This window comes from Monodon monoceros, unplaced genomic scaffold (assembly GCF_005190385.1).
Source record: "Monodon monoceros isolate NGI ecotype Baffin Bay Population unplaced genomic scaffold, NGI_Narwhal_1 Super_Scaffold_1, whole genome shotgun sequence".
NCBI lineage: Eukaryota > Metazoa > Chordata > Mammalia > Artiodactyla > Monodontidae > Monodon > Monodon monoceros.
In genome coordinates, this window is record NW_021703765.1 from 86,737,310 (window position 1) to 86,762,181 (window position 24,872).

Below are 24,872 nucleotides of genomic sequence, written 5' to 3' on the forward strand. Positions count from 1 at the left end.
GACAGAACTTTTCTGCGTCTTGATTGTGGTGGTGGTGGTCATGAATACACAAAGTGCACAAAACTAAATACACACACACATAAATAAGTGTACATGCATTGTTGTATCATGTCAATTTTCTGGTTGTGACATTGCACTCTAGTTACATCAGATGCTACCACTGGGGGAAATTGGGTTAAGGGATCTCTGGGTAATTTCTTACAACTGCATAAGAATCTACCACTATCTCAAATAAAAAGTTGTTTCTTTGTTTATTTATTTTTTAAATGTTAGTTCCCAAATTTAGTTTGTTTCTTGGAAAATGTAATTAACAGTATCTACCACACAGGATTTTCACGAGCATTAGAGACAATGAACGTAAAAGCGCTTTGAAAAATGCCAAGCTGGCAGCACAGTATTATGTATGAAAAAATGAATGACCAATGGAGTGGAGTCTAGTTCTACCAAAAAGGAGCAGTGATGATTAAATCACATGATGTGAGGATAGGATTTTTTGTAGCTGAGTGGGTGCTTGATATAGTATGTGTGATATTTACTAGAGATCAATAGAAACAGAGGGGAATATCTGTTTTTTGTCATCTACAAGGTAAAATTCTGTAATGTCAGAGTTATTTGAAATAACTTGAACTAATTCATCTGTGTTTTCAAGTCCTGTAATTTGAGTTGGAAAAATATTGACTGAACACTTTTCAGGTACTACCCTGTGCAAGGCACATGTAAATAAAGCACAGTACTCCTACACACACTGAGGTGGCTGCAGCACATCTGGGAAAGCGCATTTCACACTAGCAAAGTGCAACAAGGAGGTCTGCAGTGCCTGAGTGTATAGAGACAGCAGTGACCCAGGCTAGGCCGTTTTCTCTTTTACCTGGTTTATAAACATTGAAAGGTAGCTTTAATTTCTACACAGCAAAGTCATTAACCACGTTTTTACAGAGCTGTTTGTTTAAATGCACAACATGAGAGAAGAGGTCCTGGTTTATGACTGCTGAGCACAGGAGAAAAGTGTAGCCTGCCACCTGAGATGGGAGGGAGGCCCTGGTGCAGGCGCTCAGATGAAATTTTCTTCAAACAGAGCCAACAGTGCACATGTCTGTGCAACACTCCAGCCAAGAGCTCTTTCCTTCCCTACTGCGGATTCCAACCCCCTTGCCTAGAGAAAATTGCAAATGAACCAATATAATCTCCACATTTTACTGATATTCTCCTGTTTACCAACTACATATGAGCAAACTGGGGTTACAGAAACTCACCTGTTGTGGCAGAATAAAGTGTACCTTAAAAACACGATGTATCTTCTGGGACGCCTGAGTCTAGATGTCAGTAGAACCACATATGGATAAAGGTGGGGATTATTGTTCTGTGTGAGAGGAACTATCTCAACTGAGAAGGGAAATCACTTCTCAGCTCAGTACATCTGCTTCAAACTTCCCAAGCCTTTCTCTGGTTAGGATTTTGTAAATAACTCTTCATACAGATTTGATCATAAACCTTAAGTACTTGACGAAGACTTTCCACCAACAGAACTATCCAAAACTGTTGATTCCAGAGGTTGGGATGATCCCAAATTGTTCACAATCTTTAACTCCATAGGTGTGATCCCATCTAGATCGACCAGAGTAATTATGGCTTATCCATCTTCAAAACAGAACAATTATTTTATTAGCATTCCAACTTAAAACACAAATGCTAGGGCTTCCCTGGTGGAGCAGTGGTTAAGAATCGGCCTGCTAATGCAGGGGACACCGGTTCAAGCCCTGGTCCGGGAAGATCCCACGTGCCGTGGAGCAATTAAGCCTGTGCACCACAACTACTGAGCCCTCGTGCCACAACTACTGAAGCCCGTGTGCCTAAAGCCCGTGCTCCGCAACAAAAGAAGCCACCGCAATGAGAAGCCTGCGCACTGAAACGAAGAGTAGCCCCTGCTCTCTGCAACTAGAAAAGCCCACGTGCAGCAACAAAGACCCAACGCGGCCCAAAAAAAAAAAAAAAAAAAAAAAGGCTAGTCTCTTCTTTAAACTGCAGTTCTGAGATTCTGGACCCTATATATTTTTGGCAGAAGGCCTATTTATTAGCTAAGCCAACTATATTCTGCACTCCTCAAAACTGTACAGCTAAGAATCGATATCCCTTGCCTTTTTGTCTTTTTTAAAATTTATTTTTGGTTGCATTGAGGCTTCATTGCTTCATTGCTTTCTCTAGTTGTGGCAAGCAAGGGCTTCTCATTGCGGTGGCTTCTCTTGTGTGGAGCATGGGCTCTAGCTGCGCGGTCTTCAGTAGTTGTGGCACGAGGGCTCAGTAGTTGTGGCTCACGGGCTCTAGAGCACAGGCTCAGTAGTTGTGGTGCACAGGCTCAGTTGTTCCGCGACATGTGGGATCTTCCCGGACCAGGGCTCGAACCCGTGTCCCCTGCGTTGGCAGGCGGATTCTTAACCATTGCACCACCAGGGAAGTCCTGCCTTTTTATCTTAATGTAAATAAATGAGCTACTTTATAAACCAGTGAGCAGAGAAAAATATGTATGTGCAGTCCAAGAAAGGAAGCAGTCTAAGAAAGCTAAATATACAAAATAGAGACCAGATTAAAAAGAAAAAAAAAAGATCTGAACTAAGCCTGTGCAGAATTCATGTCTTTAATTACTGTAACACATTTCACTAGTTATTAACTTATAAACAAAAGTGGTCAGAGAGGTGCTTAAGAAAAACTCCTTTGCCTGAAGGTAGTCCTTGGGTCTATCACCTCCACTTGAAGAACAGAATGACCTATTTCAAGATTAGGATCCTTACTTTTCACAAAAGATTACAGCCACCTGTTGTAGGCAGGATACTTGACAACCCTTCCCCCCCAGACGTCCATGTCCTAATGCAAGGAACCTGTGTTATCCTACATGACAAAAGGGAGTCTGCAGGTGTGATTACGTTCAGGGGATCACCTGGGTGGGCCCACTGCAATCATAAAGGGTCCTTACGCGAAGGAGCCAGAAATCAGAGCGAGAGACTGGAGATCTGACAGTGTTGCTTTTGAAGGTGGAGAAAGAAGCCTCTAGGAGCTACAAAGGGCAAGAGAACAGATTCTCCCCTCAAGCCTTCAGAACGAAAGAAGCCCTGCCCCATCTTGAGTTTTAGAACTTCTGACCTGAGAATACACTGGTACACTGTAAGCCACTAAGTGGTCGTCTGTTACAGCAGCAGTGGGAAACCAACACACCACCGCACGGTATGGCTTTAAAATCTCTGGATCCACCTTCAATCAAAACCGCAGAAAAACTGTATTCCAGGCCCTGCTAGAGAACACAGGTAACTTCAGTCTGAGGCCCAGATCTTTACCCAGTCAAGACTGAAGTGCTACTTACGGAGAACTGCTCCCGGGCGTGCGGCGCTCCGTACTAGTAATACGTTCCTCCAAATACCCTGGGTTCTATCTTGGCATCAAGTGTTGGATTAAGTGGACTCGAAAACTGCTCACTTGGACCACACCGCCTCTCAAAACTTTTCTCAGGAGCCGCATAACTCACTTTTAACCCCGTGATAGTACAAAACCCGAACGACGGAGGCAACCGTAACAAAGACAACCACCGTTACTGACCGCTTACGACAGGACCGACACTGTCCGAGCGCTGCGCCCAAAGTCCACAGCGGCTCTTCCTATTCGGCAGCGGCGCCACACCGCGCTCAGGGCCGCCGGGCCCGCGCCAGGCAGCGGGCGGGACCGGGAGGCCGACGCTGCGCGCCTCCACCGCCGCGACTCGAGCACACAACGCGCCGACCACAGCGCGCGCCCAGAGCTTGGGTGCCGACCCGAGGTTAGGCTACACCGCCTCGGCGCGCTCCTGGCGTGGCCCCGGGCTTCTCCCCCGCGGAGAACGCACCCGCAGCGCAGCCCCGCACGAGCCCCGCTCCGGCGCGTCCCTCCCCACGGCCCTGTCCCAGAGACGCACAGTCCCTGCTGAGCCGCCGCCAGGCCGCTCGCCGAGGGCCCCGGACACGGCGCCGACAAGGTGGCACCACCGGGACGAGGGGCGGCGGCGGAGAGACGCCCGACTCTCAACCCGGAGCCCACGTCGGGCGGCCGTGGGGAGCGCCCCAGGCACTCTCGCCGCTGCTCGCGGAAGCCCCGCGCGCTGAGGAGGGGGCGCTCCCGCGCCGCCCGCCCCCCGCCCGGGAGGCCGGGCCCCCCCTCACCGGCTGGCCTCGCCGTCCGAGCCCGGCTCTGCGCGCCGCCGCCCGCTGTTCCTCAGAACCATAGCTTCGAGCTGGCGCCTACTCCTCCGCCTCAGCTTCCCCGTAAAAATTTGGCGCGCTCCCACCAACTCTCGCGAGAGACCGGAAGCACCCCATCGCCCAATCAGAAGGCTCGATGCGCCCCGCCCCGCCGAGCTCCAATCGCCGCCGGCGCCCGAGGCGGAGGTGGCCCGTTAGGGACTCGCGGAAAAGTGCGCGGAGGCTCACGCGGCGCACCGAGGGGTGTGTCTCGGGAGGCACTGCGGCTCGCGGCGGGGCGGGAAATGTCCGGCCGTCCCAGCCTCTTGCGCCGCACCCGGAGCCCAGTGGGGTCGGTGTTCCCCGCCCGCGCTACGCCGGGAAGACGATGGCGCCGGCGGCGTCGAAGCTGACGGCCGAGGCCGACCTTGGGGCATTCCCGCGGCGGGCGCTCGCCCAGTACCTGCGCCTCCTGCGGCTCTACCCGGTGCTCACCAAGGCGACCACCAGGTCGGCGCGGAGCGGCGGCGGAGGGGACGGGCCTGGGCGAGGGGCGGCCCGGAGCTCGGACGGCCCGGTGACGCAGCCCCATAGGTGCATCCAACGTGGGGGTTTGAGCGTGAAAGGCAAAATCTGGTGCGTCAAAATGACCCTCCAGAGGCCTTAAATTAACCAGAAAGCTCAGCACGTGCCGTACCGTATATTCGGTTCCGAACCGTGGGACTCTTAGACACCCTAAAACGTGGACCCAGGGACCAGACTAAAGGAGTGCACGAGCTGAAGGACCCTGCAGACCTCGGGGCCTCCAGCCCCTCTGCCCCGGAGGTGACGGCCGTCCGGGGTGAATGGGGCCCGGGGGAGAAGTCTGTCACCCGCCAGCCTGCGCGGCGTCCGCTGCTACCTTCTGGCTTGTTAGTACCTGCTCTTGTTTTGAGCACTAGAATGAACTAGAATGGGTTGAGGTGAACGCCTTTAGGAAGTGCGCGGGAAGCCTGGACGGGGTGGGAGGTGTTAAGGCTTGTTTTCTTTGGCAGCTTTGCATGTGGGAGAAAGCCGACACAGCGCTCTCGGTGCTCGGTTAGGTCGGCCCTTTGATTTGGAGTACTGAGCTTTTTGTGAGACATCCCCCCTTCATTACTTTCAATTAGTCGACTTTATAAGTTTGTCCCCTTTTATTAATTTAGCCGTTCATACTTGTGCACAGCTGCTTCCTGTGTGAGGAGCATTAGCGGTGATTAAGATAAGTAAGTTCCTACCCTGATGGAGCTTGTATTCTAGTAAAGAACTAGACAAAAAGCAGATAAATGTATAACGCAGATAAAGTGGTCAGGGCAGTTTTTATCTGAGGAGGTGACATTTAAACAGTGGGTGCAAAGGTTCTGAGGGAGGAGCTAGCTAGTAATGGTGGAGTGGAAGGTGGGTCTGTGTCCCTGGAGAACATGAACAGTGAGCAAGGGGGACAATGAGAAAGAAGTAGCCAAGGACCAGATCAAGAGGCTCCTTACTGTCCCTTCTAAGAATTTTGGATTTTATAGCTTAGAGAACTTCTCAGAACGCAGCTATAGACCAAGCCTTTGAGCAACTGGGCCTGTCTCCACCTTTTTATTTGAAAATTTTATTGTGACAATTGTAGATTCACATACAGTTGTAAGAAATAATACAGGGAGATCCCTTGTATACTTTTCCCAGTTTTCCTCACTGGCAACATTCTGTAAAACTGTAGTACAGTATCCCAACAAGGACACTGGCATGGATACAGCCCATAGGTCATATTCAGATTCCCCCAGCTTTTCTTGTACTCGTCCATGAGTGAGTGTGTGTTTAATTCCATGCAGTTTTATCACATGTATAGGTTTGTATATCCACCACCATAGTCAAAATACAGAAAAGTTTCATCATAAGGATCCCTCCTGTTGCCCTTTTATAACCACACATGGTAACCTTTTGCAAAATTATAGGATAACATCACAATCAGGATATGACACTGATACCACCCACCAGATGGAAATCTTACTGTGCTCCTGTGTGTATATTAAATTCTGCCGTCTCCACCTTTTCATGTAGGGACCTTACATTTCGGCTGCTCTGATAAGGGTTCATCTCTATCCATCCCCAGCATGTTCTTAGAACCGCCATGCTAATTACGTGCAAGAACAGATGCCCTCCTGCACGTTTTCTGAATACCTCTCTGTCCACAGTGGCATTTTGTCAGCACTTGGGAACTTCCTGGCCCAGTTGATTGAGAAGAATCAGGAAAAAGAAAACTGCTCTCAAAAGCTAGATGTCAGAGGGCCTCTCAGATATGCCATTTACGGGTGAGTTCCATAAAGGGGCTGGTTTACCCAGTAGCAGGCTAAGTGCGACAAAGCTAGGATATCAAGACCTGGAATTATCTACCTCAGAAAAACAGTTTTTTAAGAAGCATCGAAGTCATCATGGGAGAAAGTCAGAATGGTGGATAACATTAGCTTCACTTATTTTATAGTTTCATTTGGTTTTTGTTTTGAATTGCATGGGTGAGGGTGGCCATTGTAATTGGGCTGAGAAACCTGAGAGCAGATAGGTCACCTGAACCTAAAATCAGACTTCAAGACCCAAAGACCCTGAAAGAGGAAAACAGACTCGAATGTGACCAGTTAGTTTCTGTTGTTATTTTCATAGCATAAACATCCAGAAAAGAAATACGTACGTATCCTGAAAATTGTCATTTCTGAACCACTTTTTGAATTGCAGAAGCACAGAGATTCGGAAGTTTTACCTATTAAATCCACCCTGAGTTCTCTGGCCAACAATAGTGTTTGTATAGATGGATTATTTGGAAGTCTTTTGCAACAAGAGTGATTTTTTTCAGTTCAGAATTCACAAATAACATTTTGTAAGCATGCTAACTCGAGTTATCTCAGCTTTTTCCATAACATGTTTAAAGTCCTAATCCCCCCAGAGAGGGGGGAGTGTATCAGAATCACCTGGGAGGTCATCCAATCACAATTTTCCATCCTCAAGACTTCCGTTCTCTTCCTCCTGAGAAGCCCTGCCCTGGGCCACTTAACATTCTGTGAAAGGGTAGGGAAAGACAGGGGAGAACTGCTTGTTTAAAGACTTTTCACTGTCGAGCTGGGAGGCCCCTGGGCCCTTGCCCATCTTTTGATTCTGGATTCTATGGAGCCTCCGGTCTGTTTTCCCTGTAGACGTGGTGGCTGGGTTCAGTTCTCTCCTGAGTACTCTGTGCTCTTTGCAATGAATAATCCTGATACAGACAAGCCAGTGCACAGCACCAGGTTTCAGCCCTGATAATGATCCAAGAGCGACTGATGACAAGTTCTGACACCAGGGATGCTCCCATTATTTACCAAGCACCTTCTCTGAGCCAGGCCCTGTTCTAGGCACTGCAGACACAGCAGTGGACAGACAGACACGATCCTGTCTTGTGGCGTTTACCTTCTAGGGGTGAAGAGAGGGCACTATATAACTAAGCAAATGAGACCATGACAGTCAGTGATCAGTGCTCAGAAGAAAATGAAACAGGGCCTGGAGTAGAGAGTGGCTGGGATGGTGGTGGGTTCATTATTCAGGACAGTCGGAAGGAACTCTCCAAGCCAACATGTTGAGAAGGAGCCAGCCATGTGACAGCTGGGGTCAGGAACAAGCCTGGTCTGTCAGAGGCAAAAAAGAATGCTTGGAGAGGAGTCATAGCGTATTTTCTAGAAGGGCCACACAGACCTGTGCGGTCAGTGCTAAGGGACTCAGGGTTTAGGGTCTGGGGTTTGGGGGTGAAGCTGGCCCCAGGATGGGTGTGTCCAGCTCAGCCCCACCGCGGGCCTCAGGTTCTTTTTCACAGGGCCGCTGGGTCACTCCTTCTACCTCTTCGTGGGGACTGGATCCCTCCCGAGGCCCCCTCGGCAGGCATCACGAGGCTGCTGCTGGGCCGCCTCCTCTTCGCACCTGCCTTCCTGTCATCGTTCTTCCTCATCGTGAACTCCCTGGAGGTTGGTCTCTGCCACAGCACTCATGCAGGCCAGCTCTTCTTTGGCACAGGGATGCTGTGGTTGGAATTCAGAGCGTCTGTGAACTTTACACTCAAACTTAAGTTTCACATTGTCCTCTGTGAACGTCAGAAGCAAAGCACAGTCGTATTAGCAGCATCTGTTGGCCTGCGGTGGCCGTCCCAGAGAGTGGGCTGTCACACGCCCATTGTCACAGTTATAGCCCAGAGTATCAGTGATGCTTATCACTCCTTACACCTGCTGGCAAGTGTCAGCACTGAATGTGTTAGTAAAGAAGCATATATACTGGTCTGTCATAAAATTTTTTCTGAATATTTTGATAGCTGTACTTCAGTATAATTGGTTTCTTTGTAGTCCCACATATTTTATTTTATACATTACAAAACATGATTCTGAGAAGTGGGTCCATGGGCTTCACCAGACTGCCAGAGAGATCCATGGCACGGAAGTTCCAGCCCCCTAGTGGCCTTGCAGAAGCCTGTGGTCACTCAGGGTCTGGACATCACAAGTGCTCTGAAGAGGCAACTTACCAGTGTAGACTTAACATCACAACGGAAGACCTGGGAGGTGTGTTTGCCCAACCTCACTCCACTAACTGGCTCCCTCACCATCCCCTCTCCACCTCCGTGCCCGAGACGTGTCATGTTCTGCCCTGAAAGTAATTCGTTCAACCAGTCACAGCAGGTGAATGCTTCTCACTTGGGTTTTATTTTGAAACCTCACCTCAAGTTCTTATTAGTAAGGAGAACACCCATGCTGTCTAAAGTGACCCTGGTGGGCAGTAGAAAAGATGTTTAAACTTCACTGTGATTGCTAATAAATCCCTGATAGTAAAAAGAAATATTTGGGAAGTCCTTGGGAAATCAGAGGTAGGAGAAAGTAGAGGGTGCCCATATTAGGAGTGAGGGTACCACAGCAGTTTCTCCCTTTTTTTCCTTCCAAATAGGAAGGAGTATATTTCCATTAAACAAAAACATTTGCCTCTACGTATATGGCAAATGTTACCAAAGTGCATAAAGTACCCACCACATCATGAGACACGTGGGACCACACTATCCATACGGCACGCACACTACAGGTGCTTCTGCCTCCAGCATTCTGTGATGCAGACGTTGCGTTACAGGCTGCAGACCGTTCCACCCGCCGTATGCCTGTCCCTTTTGTGCAAGGATTCCTGCTTGGTTAATTCCTAGAATTGTCCAAAAAAGGCTGTCGTTTTCTGTCCTCCCTGCAGTGGTGCAGAATAATAGCATCAGCAGACATTTATTGAGCACTTGCCTTGTTCCAAGCTCTGCATCCAGTGCTTCAGGTCTTTGAGCCTCACATCAACCCCACCTGACGGTTGAGGAAGCTGAGGCCTTCAGTTATTTGCAGGGTAAACACTGGCCTGAGGTCGTGTAACGAGTCCGTGAGTCAGGATTCAGACACAGGTTTTGTGACTCTTGAGAGCTCCTAACCCTTGTGGCTTTTCCCTCTGTGTGAAGTTTGTTTCCCTACACTTTTTTTATTTTAATTAATTTACTTTTGGCTGCATTGGGTCTTCATTGCTGCGCGCAGGCTTTCTCGAGTTGCGGCGAGCGGGGCTACTCATCGTTGCGGTGCGCGGGCTTCTCATTGTGGTGGCTTCTCTTGTTGCGGAGCATGGGCTCTAGGCACGCGGGCTTCAGTAGTTGTGGCTCGCGTGCTCCAGAGCGCAGGCTCAGTAGTTGTGGTGCACAGGCTTAGTTGCTCCGCAGCATGTGGGATCTTCCCGGGCCAGGGCTCGAACCCGTGTCCCCTGCATTGGCAGGCGGATTCTTAACCACTGCGCCACCAGGGAAGTCCCAGGTGTTTGTCTTTTAACTTCATATAAAGTTAAATTGTTTGCATAAGTTATATAAATAAAGGGTGTTATGGTGGCTTTCTCCATACAGGAGTTTAAAAAATTCATGCATTCAAATCTGTCATTCTTTTCCTTTGTAGGCTTCCTTAAAGGAAGATAATGGAAATATTCTCCTATATTTTCTTCTTCTACTCTTGTGATTTTTTTTGTACATTTTGATAGGCCAAAAGATAATAGAAATATTCTCCTATACTTTCCTCTAGTATTATGTGTTTGTTTTTAATATAGTGAGATATATACTTCAGTCTTAGTTTTTTCCACTTAGATAGCAAACTGCCTCGTTACCATTTATTGAACAGTCCCCAGTATAGGAAAATGTTAACTTTATCATATTCTCATTCCCATGTGTACAGGCCATTATCTGGACTCTTTGTTCTTTTGCTGGATTCTATTCATTTCCACATTTCCATGATTTGGTTTGTTTTGGGCTGTTGCTACTAGACTTTTTAATTGCCATAATTTTACAGCATTTTAAAAAATTTCTAGTAAGGTAAGCCTTCCTTTCTTATTCTTTTTCAAGATGGCTATTCTTATGCATTTATCCTTCCAGATGACAATTAGAATCAATTTACTGGGGTCCATTTTTTAAAAGCTCCTGACAACTTTTGATTGGAAATGCATCAGCTTTGGAGATTATTTTGGAAAGAATTGACAGCTGAGCCATCAGCAGAGCAGTTCTGGTGCCCAGACCAGCAGCGTGAATCACATCGTCAGCTCGGCTCTCAGGGGTCATGGGCGAAGGGCGTGCACAGTGTGAGTGCTGTTCTGATGATTTTCCTGCTGGATTGTTAGCTCCTTGCTGCACCGCTGCTCAAGCACACATGTGTGCTGTGTCCATATGAACGGAACAAACTGCAGTTTTAAAGAAATCACTGTGTCAGGCTTTGGGGCCCCGGTATTGCTCACGGTCTGCGTTTCCCCCTGCGTTCCCCACTCTCCAGGGGAAGGACGCGGCCACCTTCACTGCGAAGATGAAGAGAGGATTCTGGCCGGCGCTGCCGATGAACTGGCGAGTCTGGACTCGAGTGCAGTTTATTAACGTCAACTAAGTCCCTTTGCAAGTAAGGCCAGCCCGGCACCGCGGGGCCAGAGAGGGGCTTCGAGCTCCCCCAAAGCCCACCCCCGCCAGCCTTCTCTTTCTCGAGCCTCAGGGTCACCCCAAGTTCCGGATTCCTTCTGGGGCTTTCCTCTTCGCCCGGAATCGTTACCGGTCTGGATTCTGGCAGGCAAAGTGACATAGAAGGAGGGGCCTCCCAAGCGGCGTCCACGCTGCGCCCTTTCGTCCCGGGCAGCGCTCGGCTTTCTAGGGCTGGATTGCAGCCCGCGCCCACAAAGCTGCGGGAGGGCAGCCTCACCTGCAGGGATGTCAGGGCCACACCGGGGCGGGGCAAGGGGCTCTGAGCCGAGGGTCGGAGCATCTGGGTGGGGAACCTCTGCAAGCGGGACCGCAGGCCGCAGGCAGGCTGCAGTGAGGCCGCCCTCCGGTTTGCTGAAGGCCCTGCCAGTGTCCACTGCCTCCACACCCAGTACAGCCCATCTGTGTCTGGGTCCCAAGACCACTGCCGGGTGGACGGGCTCACAGCCTAAGTTTATGAGGGCCACGCAGCCAGGATGTACAGCTGGATCCTGGGAATCCATTGCTGGCACCCTGTGCTCCCTCCCTCCCTCCCCTGAGGACCACACAGAGCAAGCCCTCACCCACCCGCAAAACGCAGGCACGTGGCGTTTCTGCCCAGGGTTTAATGGGGGCTGGGCACATGGGCACCGCCCCCTGCACCAGAGTTCCCTACACCCCGGGAGGAAAGGCAGGAACCCCACATGAAATCCAAGTTCCCAGACACCAGCCGAGCACCAGCCTCTCAAACAGGCCTTTCCAGGGATTCCCAGGCCTCAGGCCTGCTGTGTTAACCCTTTTCTGCACACCATTTAAGTAACCTACCTGAAACTAGCTCATACAGGCTGATTTCCATCCTGCTTTAGGGAGAGGAGAGAAAGAGACCTGGGACAAGAGCCCCCTTGGGAAAGAGGTACCTTGCAAGGGTGGGAAGAGGGAGGGGACGGGCTTGGTAATCACACACACACACACACACACACACACACACACACACACCCCAAGGGGTAGCAGAAAACCAGAGGCAGCGATGGACAGCAATAGCTGATGCTGCAGGAAGTTAAATCAAAATAAAAATCGGAACGTTTCCATTGGCTTTAAAAATGGCCTTCCCAAGAGCAGCTTCAGTGGCTCGATGGGGCTGAAGCCAGGTGGCTGAGAACTGATGAGTGGGTGGGGAGGTAGAAGATAAACTACAAGTCTAAAAAAGTCTCTCGGACTTTTGGGAAGCGGAGGGGAAAATGGCAGTTAGCAGTGGGCCAGGGGAGGAGAAGGTTTTGCAGCTAGGAGAAGAGTGGCCACGCTGCATGCAGGTGGCACCCCAGGCTGCCCCAGTGCCGGGGGTGGGCGTGGGACTGCAGCGTAAGCAGAGAGGCACTTCAGGTGGAAGGCTCGCCTCCCCTGTGAGCACAGCAGAGAGAGGAGGTCACTGTTCACTGGGGACCCCGGCCACACCTTGTCTTCCCTCTGGGAGGAGGAGGGGTGGGGAGGCTTGGGGGGATGGGTATTTTGAGGGGAGTAAAGAAGTGGTCACCTTGGTGCTGCGGAGGATAGGAGAGGAAGCTGATTGGAGACGGGAACCAGGAGAGGCTGAAGACTCTTATGTGCAGGGGCCTGGGGCCTGAGGCAGGTGAGAAGGCAGGAGGATCTAGGTTTTTCCAGGGAGTGCATCTGAGGAACAAGAAGGGAAGGAAACCAGGGCTATGCACTGTGGTTCTAAGGCATATAGAAGATGAAGTAAAGACATGAGAAGACAGACCGGCTGAGGACGTGGAAGGGTCTACGGCAGGGAAAGTAGAGAGGCTGGAAAATGGAGTCCTTCTGACTAGTGTAGGGACAGTGCTGCAAGCCCGGGGTTAGAGACCTTCCTAAAAGGTGGTTGCCGGCGCGTGCTTAAGGGGCAGGGAGTTTATTCAACACATATGTATTGAGCACCTGCTATATGCCCTGCTGCTCTAGACTCTGGGGCTACAGTGACTAATGAGATAGACCAGACTGCTACTTTCATGGAGCTTATGTGCCTGGGAGACCCAGTAATTGACTACAGGTGATTTCAGGTGGGAGTATGCCTGTCAGATCATAGAAGCAGGGTAATGGCATAGGATGGGTTAGGGTGAAGAGCAGGTCGTGGGGTTGTCAGGGAGGAGCCAGGTGAGGCCACCTGCATGGCTGGTCCTGGGGTGAGAGGCTGAGCCAGGAGCCGAAGTGCTCAGTGAAGGAGTATTTTCCCTGCTGTCCCGTAAACACCATCAGGCAGGGACTGTCCTCACCCCTCTCTGCTGGGCCCCTAGCACAGTGCCTTGTACGCAGTAAAGGCTCAGCAGGTATGGCAGTGGGTGCGTGGACTGACCCGCGACAGCTCTGTCCTGGGGGGTGGGTGCCTGATGAGCATGCCCGGGGCCCTGCTCTTACTGCAGCCCGTGTTCTCTCCGGCAGTTCCAGGTGCTCTGTGCCGACTTGGCGGCTCTGTTCTGGCACACCTACTTGGCCTCTCTGCGGAAGTGAAGATGACCAGGAGAGGTCCTCAGACACACTGATGACGTGGGGGGAGGGGGGAGGAGGGTGCGGGTGAGAGAGCGGGAACAACCCAGCCTGCCTCTAGATCATGTGATTCAAGATGACCCTAAAATGATGGATGGAGAAACAGAAATCTCTGAATGTCAGAATCCGCTTTTAAAAAGGTGGTCCCTGTCCTCAGGTGGTGCTCCCCTAAGAAACTTAAAATACAGTAGAGATGATTTCACCTCTCACCTTGGATTGAATTAGGATCACAATAAACTATAACGTAGTTTTTTCAGTGGTGATTTTAATTTTTCAGAATAATTGCTGTTGCTTTGAAAGAAATGGGTGATCAGAGGGCTGCCCTCAGATTTTTTAAAACGTTTAAAAAATTGTGGTAACATATATCACAATACTACTGCTTGGCTACCTGGCCCCATAGGACACGGGCCCCTCTAGACCAGGACTTGCCCTGACCTGCTGAGAGGCCCTGTATGCCACCCTTTCAGCAGCGGGGTCTGCTTTCCTGTTGGTCATTTACATTAGCCCTCCCTCCCTTCTTTTTCATTCTTAGAACGTTCCTTCCTGATTGCCTCCCATCCTTATTTCATGGATACAATACCTCTTGGGATCTTAATTATATATTTTTTGAATTTTTTTCTGTCTCGCGTGCTGTTTCTATTTTCTCAGGGTTTTTTGCTTTTTGTTTTTCCCCTGTTTGATCTTTGTGTTACCCTATCAGGATTTCCTGAAATGTCTATTGATCCTTTTCTTTCTCTTTTTTTTTCTTAAGATTTTTTCTTTGAAGTGGAGCATTTTTAAAATCTTTATTGAATATGTTACAATATTGCTTCTGTTTTATGTTTTGGTTTTTTGGCTGAGAGGCATCGCTCCCTGACCAGGGATCAAAACCACACCCCCTGCACTGGAAGATGAAGTTTTTGTTGTCGTCATTGTTGTGCCGGGTCTTAGTTGCAGCTTGCCGGCTCCTTAGTTGCGGCATGGGGGATCTAGTTCCCTGACCAGGGATCAAACCCGGGCCCCCTGCATTGGGAGTACGGAGTCTTAACCACTGTGCCACCAGGGAAGTCGCTGAAAGTCAAAGTCTTAACCACTGGACCACCAGGGAAGTCCATGTTGATCTTTTTTTTCTTTTTTTAAAATTAATTAATTAATTTATTTTTGACTGCGTTGGGTCTTCTTTGCGGTGCATGGGCTTCTCATTGCAGTGGCTTCTCTTGTTGCGGAGCACGGGCTCTAGGCGTGCAGTCTTCAGTAGTTGTGGCTAGTGGGCTCTAGAGCACAGGCTCAGTAGCTGTGGCGCATGGGCTTAGTTGCTCCACGGCATGTGGGATCTTCCTGGATCAGGGCTTGAACCCGTGTCCCCTGCATTGGCAGGCGGATTCTTAACCATTATGCCACCAGGGAAGCCTGGGACCCAGTTTTGTTGGGGACCACCCATTTTCAATAACTGAGGTATTTTCTCCTGGGCTGGTCAGTTTACCCAGAGAGGAATCTTTTCATTTCTTGCCCAGGGTGGGGGGGTGGGGCAGGGAGAGTGGTGGCTGTAGGGGAGCATGGTATAAGCACAGTGGCCAACATTCTTGTGGCTAACTGGAGAAAAGGGGTTAGAGTCCTACTATTAGTATGTGAACTTCATATAATTTCATCTTTATTACTGCAGCCCAGTCTCACCTGTCAGGTGTTCTCAGATCCAGAGGCCTTCTGGTTCAGATCCTCTGTAATGAAAGTTCTCTAGTCTTCTGCCATGTTGGAGGTGAGGTAGTCACTTGAATACACTGGTGATGGAGGGGATGAAGAGTGCAACCTCTCAGGTTTTCAGTCAGTCCTGCTGTGTCCTCAGAGCTCAGAGGTGGGGCTAGTAACTGTAACTGGCCAGGCTCTGCCAGACTCACTGGAATAGATGAAATTGCTTCTTGGCTTCCCTCAGTGCAGGCAACAGATATTCCATCTCCTCAGATCAATAACAATCTGATTTCCAGCTTCCAAAATTTTGTCAGCTGATCTCTTGGCTTTGTTTCTTCTGTGGACTCAAGTATGTCCTTGTAGATTTGTCTTTTTAAATTTTTTTGCTATTATTTTAATAAGCGACCTTCTGGAAGAAGGAGACATAAATATATGGGTTCAAGACACCATGCTTAAGCAGAGGTCTGGGTATTTCTGTGGAATACATTTATTCTTCAAAATCCAGAGTGACTTTTAAAAATGTAAATCAGATCGTATCACTTCCCCATTTAAAAGTCTGTCAAGATGATCCAGCAATTCCACTTCTGTATATACACCCAAGAGAACAGAAGCAGGGACTTGAAGAGAGATTGCACACCCATGTTCACAGCAGCGTTATTCACAATAGTAGCTAAAACTGGGAAACAACCCAAATGTCCATTGATGGATGAATGCATAAACAAAATGTCGTCCATCCATACAATGGAGTATTATTCATCCTTAAAAAAAGGAAGGACATTCTGACACATGCTACGACTCAGATGAACCTTGAGGACATTAAGTGACATAATCCAGTCCGCAAAGGACAATACTGTCTGACCCTACTTCTTTGGGGTCCCTGGAGCAAATTCATAGAGACAGGAAGTAGGGTGGTGGGTGCCAGGGGCTGAGGGAAGGGGATGGGGAGTTAAGTGTTTAACGGGGACAGAATTTTAGTTTGGGAAGATGAGAAAGTTCTGGAGAGGGATGGTGGTGATACTTGCACAACAAAGAGAATGTCCTTAATGCCCCTGAGCTGTACACCTAAAAGACGGTTACGATGGTAAATTTTGCGTTATGTGTATTTTGCCACAGTAAAAACAAGGCAACCAGCAAACCCTGCGGGAGTTTCCCAGTTCACTTAAACCAGAACCCCAAGTCATCTGCGGGGCACGGGTTCCCCCTGGGCTCTTCCCGCATTTGACCCGGCCCAGCCGCCCGGCGCCGGCTTCGGTGCTCCCGTTGCGCCCCCGTCCAAGCGGCTCCCCGGGGACGCCGCGTGAGCACTAGCTGCTCGAAGGCAGGAACGACTCCCGCCCCGGGCCCCCCGCAGCGGGTCGAGGGAAGGGTCTCAGAACCACCGCCCACCACCGGGCTCCGCCTTCGTTCCCGGAAGTCGCCCGCGGCAGGCAGGGCCATCCCGGCGACTCCCGCTTCTCCCGCGCAGCCGGGCGGCCGGAAGCGCGCGCCCGCCGAAGCCTGTCCCTTGCGGCGCGCCGTCCGCGCCCGAAAGCGCCTGCGCGGAGTCGACGCGGCCCCGCGTGGGACGGGCCGGCATGGCGTTCCGGCAGGCGCTGCAGCTGGCGGCCTGCGGCCTGGCCGGGGGCTCGGCCGCGGTGTTCTTCTCGGCGGTGGCAGTGGGGAAGACCCGCGCGGGCGGGGACGCGGAGCCGCGCGTGGTCGAGCCGCCGGCGTGGGCGGGGGCCGCGCGCCCCGGGCCCGGCGTCTGGGACCCCAACTGGGACAGGTGCGGGGCCGGCGGCGGGAGCCTTCCCGGGCCCCGGCCGTTCCGGCCGGTCGGTGTGGTCGGTTCCGCGGAGGGGCGGGCGGGGCAGGCTTGCGTGCGGGTTTCTTTTTCGGTTCTGGCCGCAAGGGTGGCTGTGGACGTGGGGCGTCCTTCGACTCCTCTTCTGAGCGCCAGTTTCCTCGTCTGCCCAGGGAGTCGATTTGAGGAAGGAGCACCGTGCTGCCAGGGACAGTGCCTGGCGCACAGGGAAGCCCAAAGTGGTCGTTTTCAGTCCTAGACGGAGGGCTTGGACCTTTGTAGGGCTCTTGTCCTTGTTTCCGTTTCCCAACTTCTGAATCCTCAGATTGGGTGACGGCACGTTGGTCCCATATTTGCGATACAGCTGAGACGGCGAGGTGGAGATGGGCCCTGGAAGGGGCCTCCGCGAGGCGGCCTCGCGGGGACAGGACCAGCAGCCATCTTGAGTAGGAACGTGAGGTCCAGGGGTCCCGGTCCCACCTGGCCGCGCGCTGTCAGTGTTCTTATTGAGCCCTTTGAGTGTGGCTCCTGTGATCAGGAAGCAATTTTTAGTCTTACTTAACGTTAATTAAATTTAAAAACCAGAGCAGTGCAGAACTTAACATACTGTATTGAAACGATAGTAGTTTTGGTATGCTGGAGTAAATAAAGTGAGTTACTGAAATTTCACCAGTTTTTTCCTGCTTTGTAAATGTGGCCACTTGGAAATTTTAAATTACGTATGTTGCCGGTGTTCTGTTTCTATTGGACAGCACTGCTCTGGGTTGTGGGATGGTTTACCCAGTCCCAGCTCTTCACTCCTTGACACTCTTTTGAGTGTGGGGCACAGATCCAATATTTATTGCTGGCCTAGTTGTATCGGGAACTTCATAGGTATTCTTTTTAACCTTTAATTTTTGAAAAGTAAACTTATCTTAGAATCGTCTTGTATTTACAGAAAAAGATGATAGAGTACCTGTATACTCCACACTTAATTCCCTCTGTTGTTAACACCTCACACTAATATGGGACACTTGTCACAATCAGTGAACCAGTATAGATACGATATTTTTAACTGACGTCCGTACTTTATTGAAATTTCCTCAGTTTTTACATGTTGTCCGTTGTGTCTTCCTGGATCCCACAGGACAGTCAGGCTTTGACGGTTTCTCAGACTTGACTTGTTTTGATGACTTTGACAGTTCTGAGCGGGCTGATCAGGGATTTTATAGAATGTTCCTCAATTGGGATAAGACTGGGGTCATATTCTCTTTTTCAGACATCAGTACAATCTTGTGAATTTCTTGGGCCTTTTTAAGGAAACAGAGTCACTCTGAGGTTAAAGGACTGACTTGAGGTAGAGCCGGACTCCAGCCTTGTATGAGGCCAACATGCTGTATTTGCTTGCCAAGTCTAGATTTATGGGGGCGTGAGGGGGGTGGTGTCCATGCTAGAAAGTTCCAGGGCCTCATCCAGTGAAATCTCCAGCCTCTTTCTGAGGAGCCAGGCTTCCTGCATCTGTGCCTGTAGGTCCCAGATGTCTTCTCTGGCTCAGCCCCAGCTCCCACGTGACCGCCAGTGTGGCATCTCGGCCTGGCCATGTTACAGGCACCCCAGGTTCCCCAGGTTCTCACGGCCCAAGCAGAACCCGTGAATTCACCATTATTCCCCTCAAAACTTATTCTTCCAGCACTGCCTCAGCTGAGTACATTCTTTTCCCAGCTCTGCCGGTCTCACAGGCATGTAATTTCTGTTAGCTTGAGGCCAATGAGCCATCAGAGTGCCTGTCTTCACCAGACTTGCTGGTGTCTCAGCATCTTTTCTGCTGCAGCTCCCTCCCAGCATTCCAGCAGGGCCATCCAGGGGCTTTCCGTGGTAACGGGAGCATTTTCCTCACTGTCCGATGTGATGCCCATTATCCCATGTGCTACTAACATTGAAAATGTGTTTAGTGTGATTGGGGAAATGGAGTTTTAATTGTATTTAATTTTCATGATTTTGAATTTAAGTAGCCACATGGTCAGTGGCTACTGTTGGGCAGCACAGCGTCCCCGTCAGTGAGGCCACCCTGTGGGCATTTCCCAGCTGCCCTTCCACAGACACTCCTTCCTCTTCTCCGCGTCCCTGGTCCCCTTGCTGTGACTGTCAGTTTCCTCACAAGGACGTGGGCAGCACAATAGCTTCGCCTGTCTTCTGTTCACATCCAGCCGCCCAGGGCGGGCCTGGCGCCAAGAGAAGGGGGGGCGCTGGCTCCTCCCCTGTGCCTCACCAACCCAGGAAGCCCCTCTGTCAGAAAGACTGGGGGTGACTTGTGAGCAGGGGCACAGGACACACCGTCTCGTATTTCTGCATCAGGAGAGAACCACTGTCCCTGGTCAACCTGCGGAAGAGGAACCTGGAGCCCGGAGAAGAAGAGCTGGCGTCCAGGCTGGACCACTACAAGGCCAAGGCCACACGGCACATCTTCCTCATCAGGCACTCCCAGTACCACGTGGACGCCTCCCTGGAGAAGGACCGCACGCTGACGCCCCTGGGTACGTGGCTGGGCCTCCTTGAAGGTGCCCTTGGGGCGCTGGGCCTCTTTGGACCTGTGTCAGGTGTTCTCGACCCAGATGCGAGCCTTGTCATTATTAGTAATAATCAGCCAAATCTGACACAGGCTTTGAAAACGTCCTCGTTAAGGTGGATCCTGCCCGCAGGCACGAGGCTCTCTGAGGCGGCCCCGCCCGGTGCTCCTGGCTTGACCTAGTTGCTGGAGAGCCTTCCTCATAAACGGTGGCGGGTCTCAGCTGCCCCGCGCCGCCGGGCGGGACCGCCTCGGTCTTTGTGCTCATGTTGTCTGTAGGAGAAATTCCTAGCAAGGAAACGCAGGGAGGTTGGAGATAGAGTTTACATTTTAAAAAATCTCTCTGTTGAATGAGATAGCACCCACTTGTGTGAAGGGGCTTGCTGGCCTGTCCTCAGGCCCGGGTGGAAGTAAAGCTGCATCTGTGGTATCGTGCATCCAGCTGAAACTGACTTTCCAAGGGCATTTCGACTGGATTCTAAGATACATTTGAGGAAAAGCATTTGTATTTGCACCCAGGCTGCAGCAGTGCTGAGGCCGTCTGTCCTCACGTGTTAACACCTGGTGGTGGTGATTGAGTGGCAGGTGGTCACTGGCGCACTGACACCCAATCTTTGGACAAAGTTGAGTAGGAATGGTGTGGGGGACCCAGAAATAGTAAACAGGACCCCACCCAAACTTCAGCCAGCCTCCACCATGGCCGTTGTCTTCAATGTTTCTTCTTTATGGGGCTGAAGGTGGCTGGTTTGTCTCATTGATTTTACCTGTTGAAAGCCTGGCCCCTTCCTTAGGCCTGAGCCCCGGGAGGGGCTGCCCGTCTTGTCCCCCAAACCTAGTGGTGCTTGGTAAGGACTGAAGTATTTGTGAAGTAAACAAACAGGGACTCCGGCGACGTGTAATTCTCCAGTGTATTCCGCCTTCAAGGTCGTGAGCAGGCTGAACTGACCGGTCTCCGACTTGCAAGCTTGGGGTTGAAGTTTAATAAAATCGTGCATTCCTCCATGACCCGTGCAACAGAAACCACGGATATCATCAGCAAGCACCTGCCAGGTGAGCCAGGCGCCCCCGGGCCGGCTGCTCCTGAAGGGGCCTGAGTCCTGTGTCTCTCCGCAGGCGTCTGCAAGGTCAGCACAGACCTGCTGAGGGAAGGCGCCCCCATCGAGCCTGACCCCCCCGTGTCTCACTGGAAGCCGGAGGCTGTGGTAAAAACTCCCCCCGGGTGGCCTTCCCCGGGAGCGGCCTCCACTCCGCCCCTGGGCTCCCGGCGGCGGGCCCGCGCACTGCCTCCATACTGACGATCCCTCCCTCTGCCCCCAGCAGTATTATGAGGACGGGGCGCGGATCGAGGCCGCCTTCCGGAACTACATCCACCGGGCGGACGCCAAGCAGCAGGAGGACAGCTACGAGATCTTCATCTGCCACGCCAACGTCATCCGCTACATCGTGTGCAGGTGAGGCCCCAACGGGGCGCCGCGGCCCCGCCTCCCCCTCCCCCGCCGGCCTGTGCCCCACCCCATCACGGCCCCGCCTCCCGCCCCGCCCCCCGCCTGTGCCCCACCCCATCACGGCCCCACCTCCCCCTCCCCCCACCGGCCTGTGCCCCACCCCATCACGGCCCCGCCTCCCGCCCCGCCCCCCGCATGTGCCCCACCCCATCACGGCCCCGCCTCCCCCCTCCCCCGCCGGCCTGTGCCCCAAGCGCGGCTCCCCCACCTCTTGTCTGATGGTGCCCGCCAGGCGCAGCCGGTGGTCTGGTAGAACGGCTTTCTCACGACTGCATGTTTTTGCTGGGAACAGACCAGACTGAGGTGCCCCCCCGTGGGCGGCCTTTCCCGGGCGATGCTGACGTGGTCGCTTGGTTTAGGCGCTGTGCGCTGCCATTCCCGCTGCGAAGTCCCACTTTGTAGGAGGCAACGCGAGCGCCCGTTTCCCTGAGGTCCCCCAACTGGTTTCAGCACCTGTCGATGGCTCCTGCCCCCGTGGTTGCGCGTGGTGTTTGCTTAATGGTTTCATATGTCCCTTTGTTTGTTAATTGGAATGTATGTGACGAAGGACCCACGGATCTGTTTTGTGTGGGGTGATAACCCGTGAGCGCCTTAGTCCCTGGCAGCTTCAGCTGCTCCTGCGGGGCTCCTGTGTCCGTGGGGCAACCAGGTCCCTTCGTCCTGGCACCAGAGGTCCAGGGCCCTCACAGTGATGCCTGCGCTGAGCCCCAGGCAGAGTCACGGAGGGCCCTGGACCTGGGAAGGCCAGCTGGGTGCTCGTGTGTTTGACCACATCCCACTTAGTGCAAGTGGGGACCCAGCCTCCCCTGGGGCCATTGAAGGTGCTCCGCAGGTGCTTCAGGAGCTGAGGGGGTACCCCTTCTCACGAGGGCAGCCCGAGCCCATGTGCCACTCAGGGCGACTTCAGGGCTGTGTGAACACGCGTCCTGCCGTATCCCGGGACAGCACTGACCCCAGTGCTGAGGGCCGGCCGGAGACGTCAGGGCCGGGAGCGGCCTGTGCCCCCGGGACACGTGAGGGTGCTCTGCTCCCTAACTTAGGGCAGTTTTGAAAGCGGTGAGGGTGACGCTGAGCCTTGAAAAATCAGCGTGTAGGTAGTTAATCCTTCAAGTCGGCAAAACTCTCAACAGAGGGAGTGCCAGTTGATGGCGAGCCACAGGGATGCCACTTGTTCACCCCAGTGTCCTGGGGCATAAAGGGGTCCGGTGGCTCGGACGGAGGCCATAGTCCTGCTGGGCTCTTCAGCAAATACCAACTGTGCCTAAGAAGCGTTAAGAGCATGGAAGTGCTCCGGGGTTGTGGGTTGCCCCTGCCGCACCTTCCGGCTGCCCCCGTCCCCTTTTGGTGACACTGGAAGAACAAATTCAGTTGCATGCATTTGTTAACTAGTGTGTTTGTGACTCACGTGCAAGCCTTGAGTTGGGTTGGTCTCCCCGTCCCAGAGGGGCTGGGCTGTTACCTCCCCCTTGTTTGATTGATGGGTTGACATCCACCCGACAGTTCCTTCCTCTGAGAAACCCCATTTGAAAATGGGAGGGACTTGCAGGTGTTGGCCCCAGCCCCAGGGAAGTCCCCTGAGGCCTTGTCATCTGGGGTGGGCCCCTTCCCAGCCTGTGCTCTCTCCTCCAGGGCGCTGCAGTTCCCTCCAGAAGGCTGGCTCCGCCTTTCCCTCAACAACGGCAGCATTACCCACTTGGTAGTCCGGCCAGATGGCCGAGTGGCTCTCAGGACCCTCGGGGACACGGGATTCATGCCTCCTGACAAGATCTCTCGCTCCTGAGGGCCACCTCGAGACCCCGCTCTCCTCCTCAGCCCCATGCCGGCCTGGTGTGGGTGCCACCGAGACCGCGGGCTCCTCCCCTGCCCCCCCACAGGCCGCGCCGCAGGGCCAGGGCTCCAGGGCGCAGCAGCCGGAGAGAAGAAGGATCCACGAAGCAGTGCTGCAGCACTGAGCTTCTGGCCCAGGATGCAGAAGGGAAGCACTCAGGTCAGATCAGCTTCGTCTCTTGCAGTGTCTTGGCCTCACTCTCGTCCACCAGGATGAGCCTGTTTCAGGAACAGGAACGAGCAGGCCTGTTTCAGGCCTGTTTCAGGGACTGGACGAGGCCCCCAGATGCCGTCCCCACAGGGGCCGCGGCAGACGCCGCAGCGAGCTGTCCGTCAGCAGAGCCCGTCAGGCAGGAGGAGGTGGGCGCCAGCGCTTCTTCCATTCATAACTTATTTCGCTGCTTTTTACACTGTTTTCATTTCCTAGAACTCTTTGTCACTTAAGTTTTCATCGATTGAAGATTTTCCTCATCTGGTTCTTGTTTTGAAAACCCATTTCTCACTCCTGAGTCACACAGCCCTGACACTGTTGGATCTGAACTCACGTGTGTTGCTAGGCCGACACAGAGGAGGGGCACCTTGGCAGGTGAGGGAGGTGACTCGACCTGCTGCTCTCGTGGGAGGGGCTGGGCAGTGACGGACCAGGAGGGGCCCTGTTTCAGTAAAGTGTCTGGCTGACAGTTCAGTCCTTGTTTGCCTGTGGCGATTAATCTTTTATGCTTGTGGATTAAAATATTTAGATACAACACGTCCATCCCAAATCTCCGTTTATTTAGGAGGAAGTACGATGTCTATGAAGTGGTTATGAACATTTTTGCAATCAGTGCAACTAACTGGGATATTCAATCCATTTCTGTCAATTTTGGAAATACCTACAAAATGAAATTGTGTTTTACTGGTTTTTCAAAGTACTCATTGTGAGTGTTTTAAAGGAAGCAGGAAGCCTGTGCAGCATAACAGCCCCAAACTTGCTGAGACAGATTGAGCAGAAAGCTCCTTCCCCAGTATTTTGTGCGCCCCGGGCTGACAGTTTTGCAGGGTGTCTGCCCACCAGGGGCCTCAGTGAGAGGCCCTGACCCACGACAGTGAGCTCGGTAAGTAAAAGCAGCAAGCACACACCATTCTGTCGAAATAGTTCAGACAAGTTATCCAGGGGCTGTGCTAACGCCTGAGACCAGAAAAGCCAGAGGCGGCACCACGTGTCTGGCCTCGGGCGCTGTGAGGCCCCGCGGCCGAGCCCTGGGCCCCTGGACCCTCGGGCTTGCGCGGCCACCCTTTACACTTGACCTTTGAGAAGCAAGGCAGCATTTTAGAAATGGGAAAGGAGCCCAGGAGCAGGACAGTGGTGTTTGTTTGGACGGGGTCAGTTAGTTACAGGGGCCCAGGGAGGTCGCACTGGAAACCGCCCCGAGGTAGGACAGATGACCGAGAACTTCTGAAACGTCGGGAACGTCATCCTAAGCGTGACCAAGTTGGAAAACCACCCCAAGAGCCCGTGTGACAGGAGGGATCCTGAGCTGACAGCAGTGGGAACGGTAGTGGTTTCCTACTGACCGCGTTGCTGTTTGTTCCAAAATATTTTCTTTCGAGACGGCTGAGGAAGGAGGCCGAGGGCACGTGTAAGAAGAAACCCCTCCCTGCGGGCCTTGCGCGCACACAGACCTGCATGGTTCCAGCACCCTGGGGGGGCAAACCCGGCTGGGGACGCCTGACGAGGCAGTCACCCAAGGCTGTTCCCTCTGAGCTGCAAATGCCTCTGGAAACATCCAAACACTATCCCAGAGGGTCCGTCTGGATCCAGGAGCGGGGA

At 52.4% G+C, this 24,872-nt stretch overlaps 3 protein-coding genes across 4 annotated transcripts in view; 2 read left to right on the top strand and 1 right to left on the bottom strand.

The window, feature by feature from the left end:
- POLE (DNA polymerase epsilon, catalytic subunit) overlaps positions 1-4,270 on the bottom strand; it is a 56,418-nt gene extending 52,148 nt beyond the window's left edge. Inside the window, exon 1 of the mRNA XM_029229615.1 lies at positions 4,182-4,270. Coding sequence (XP_029085448.1) covers positions 4,182-4,243 — 62 coding nt within the window. The 5' untranslated portion in view covers positions 4,244-4,270. The remainder of the gene's footprint in view (positions 1-4,181) is intronic.
- Positions 4,271-4,587: 317 nt separating this feature from the next.
- Positions 4,588-14,284, top strand: PXMP2 (peroxisomal membrane protein 2). The gene is given in 6 exon segments (XM_029234520.1): positions 4,588-4,709; positions 6,398-6,514; positions 8,024-8,067; positions 8,070-8,185; positions 11,027-11,146; positions 13,633-14,284. Coding segments are annotated over 6 exon segments (588 nt in total). The 3' UTR covers positions 13,702-14,284.
- Positions 14,285-16,731: 2,447 nt separating this feature from the next.
- Positions 16,732-23,810, top strand: PGAM5 (PGAM family member 5, mitochondrial serine/threonine protein phosphatase). Of its 2 annotated transcripts, none has more exons than XM_029224061.1 (6): positions 16,732-17,167; positions 19,520-19,698; positions 20,655-20,780; positions 20,844-20,932; positions 21,048-21,181; positions 22,865-23,810. In XM_029224061.1, exons 1-6 carry the CDS (start codon positions 16,977-16,979, stop codon positions 23,013-23,015), a joined length of 870 nt encoding a protein of 289 aa, XP_029079894.1. In that variant the 5' UTR covers positions 16,732-16,976; the 3' UTR covers positions 23,016-23,810. The 2 variants fall into 2 exon arrangements, with proteins under 2 accessions (XP_029079894.1, XP_029079901.1); XM_029224068.1 differs by having other exon boundaries at positions 16,946-17,167; positions 21,051-21,181.
- Positions 23,811-24,872: the final 1,062 nt, after the last annotated feature.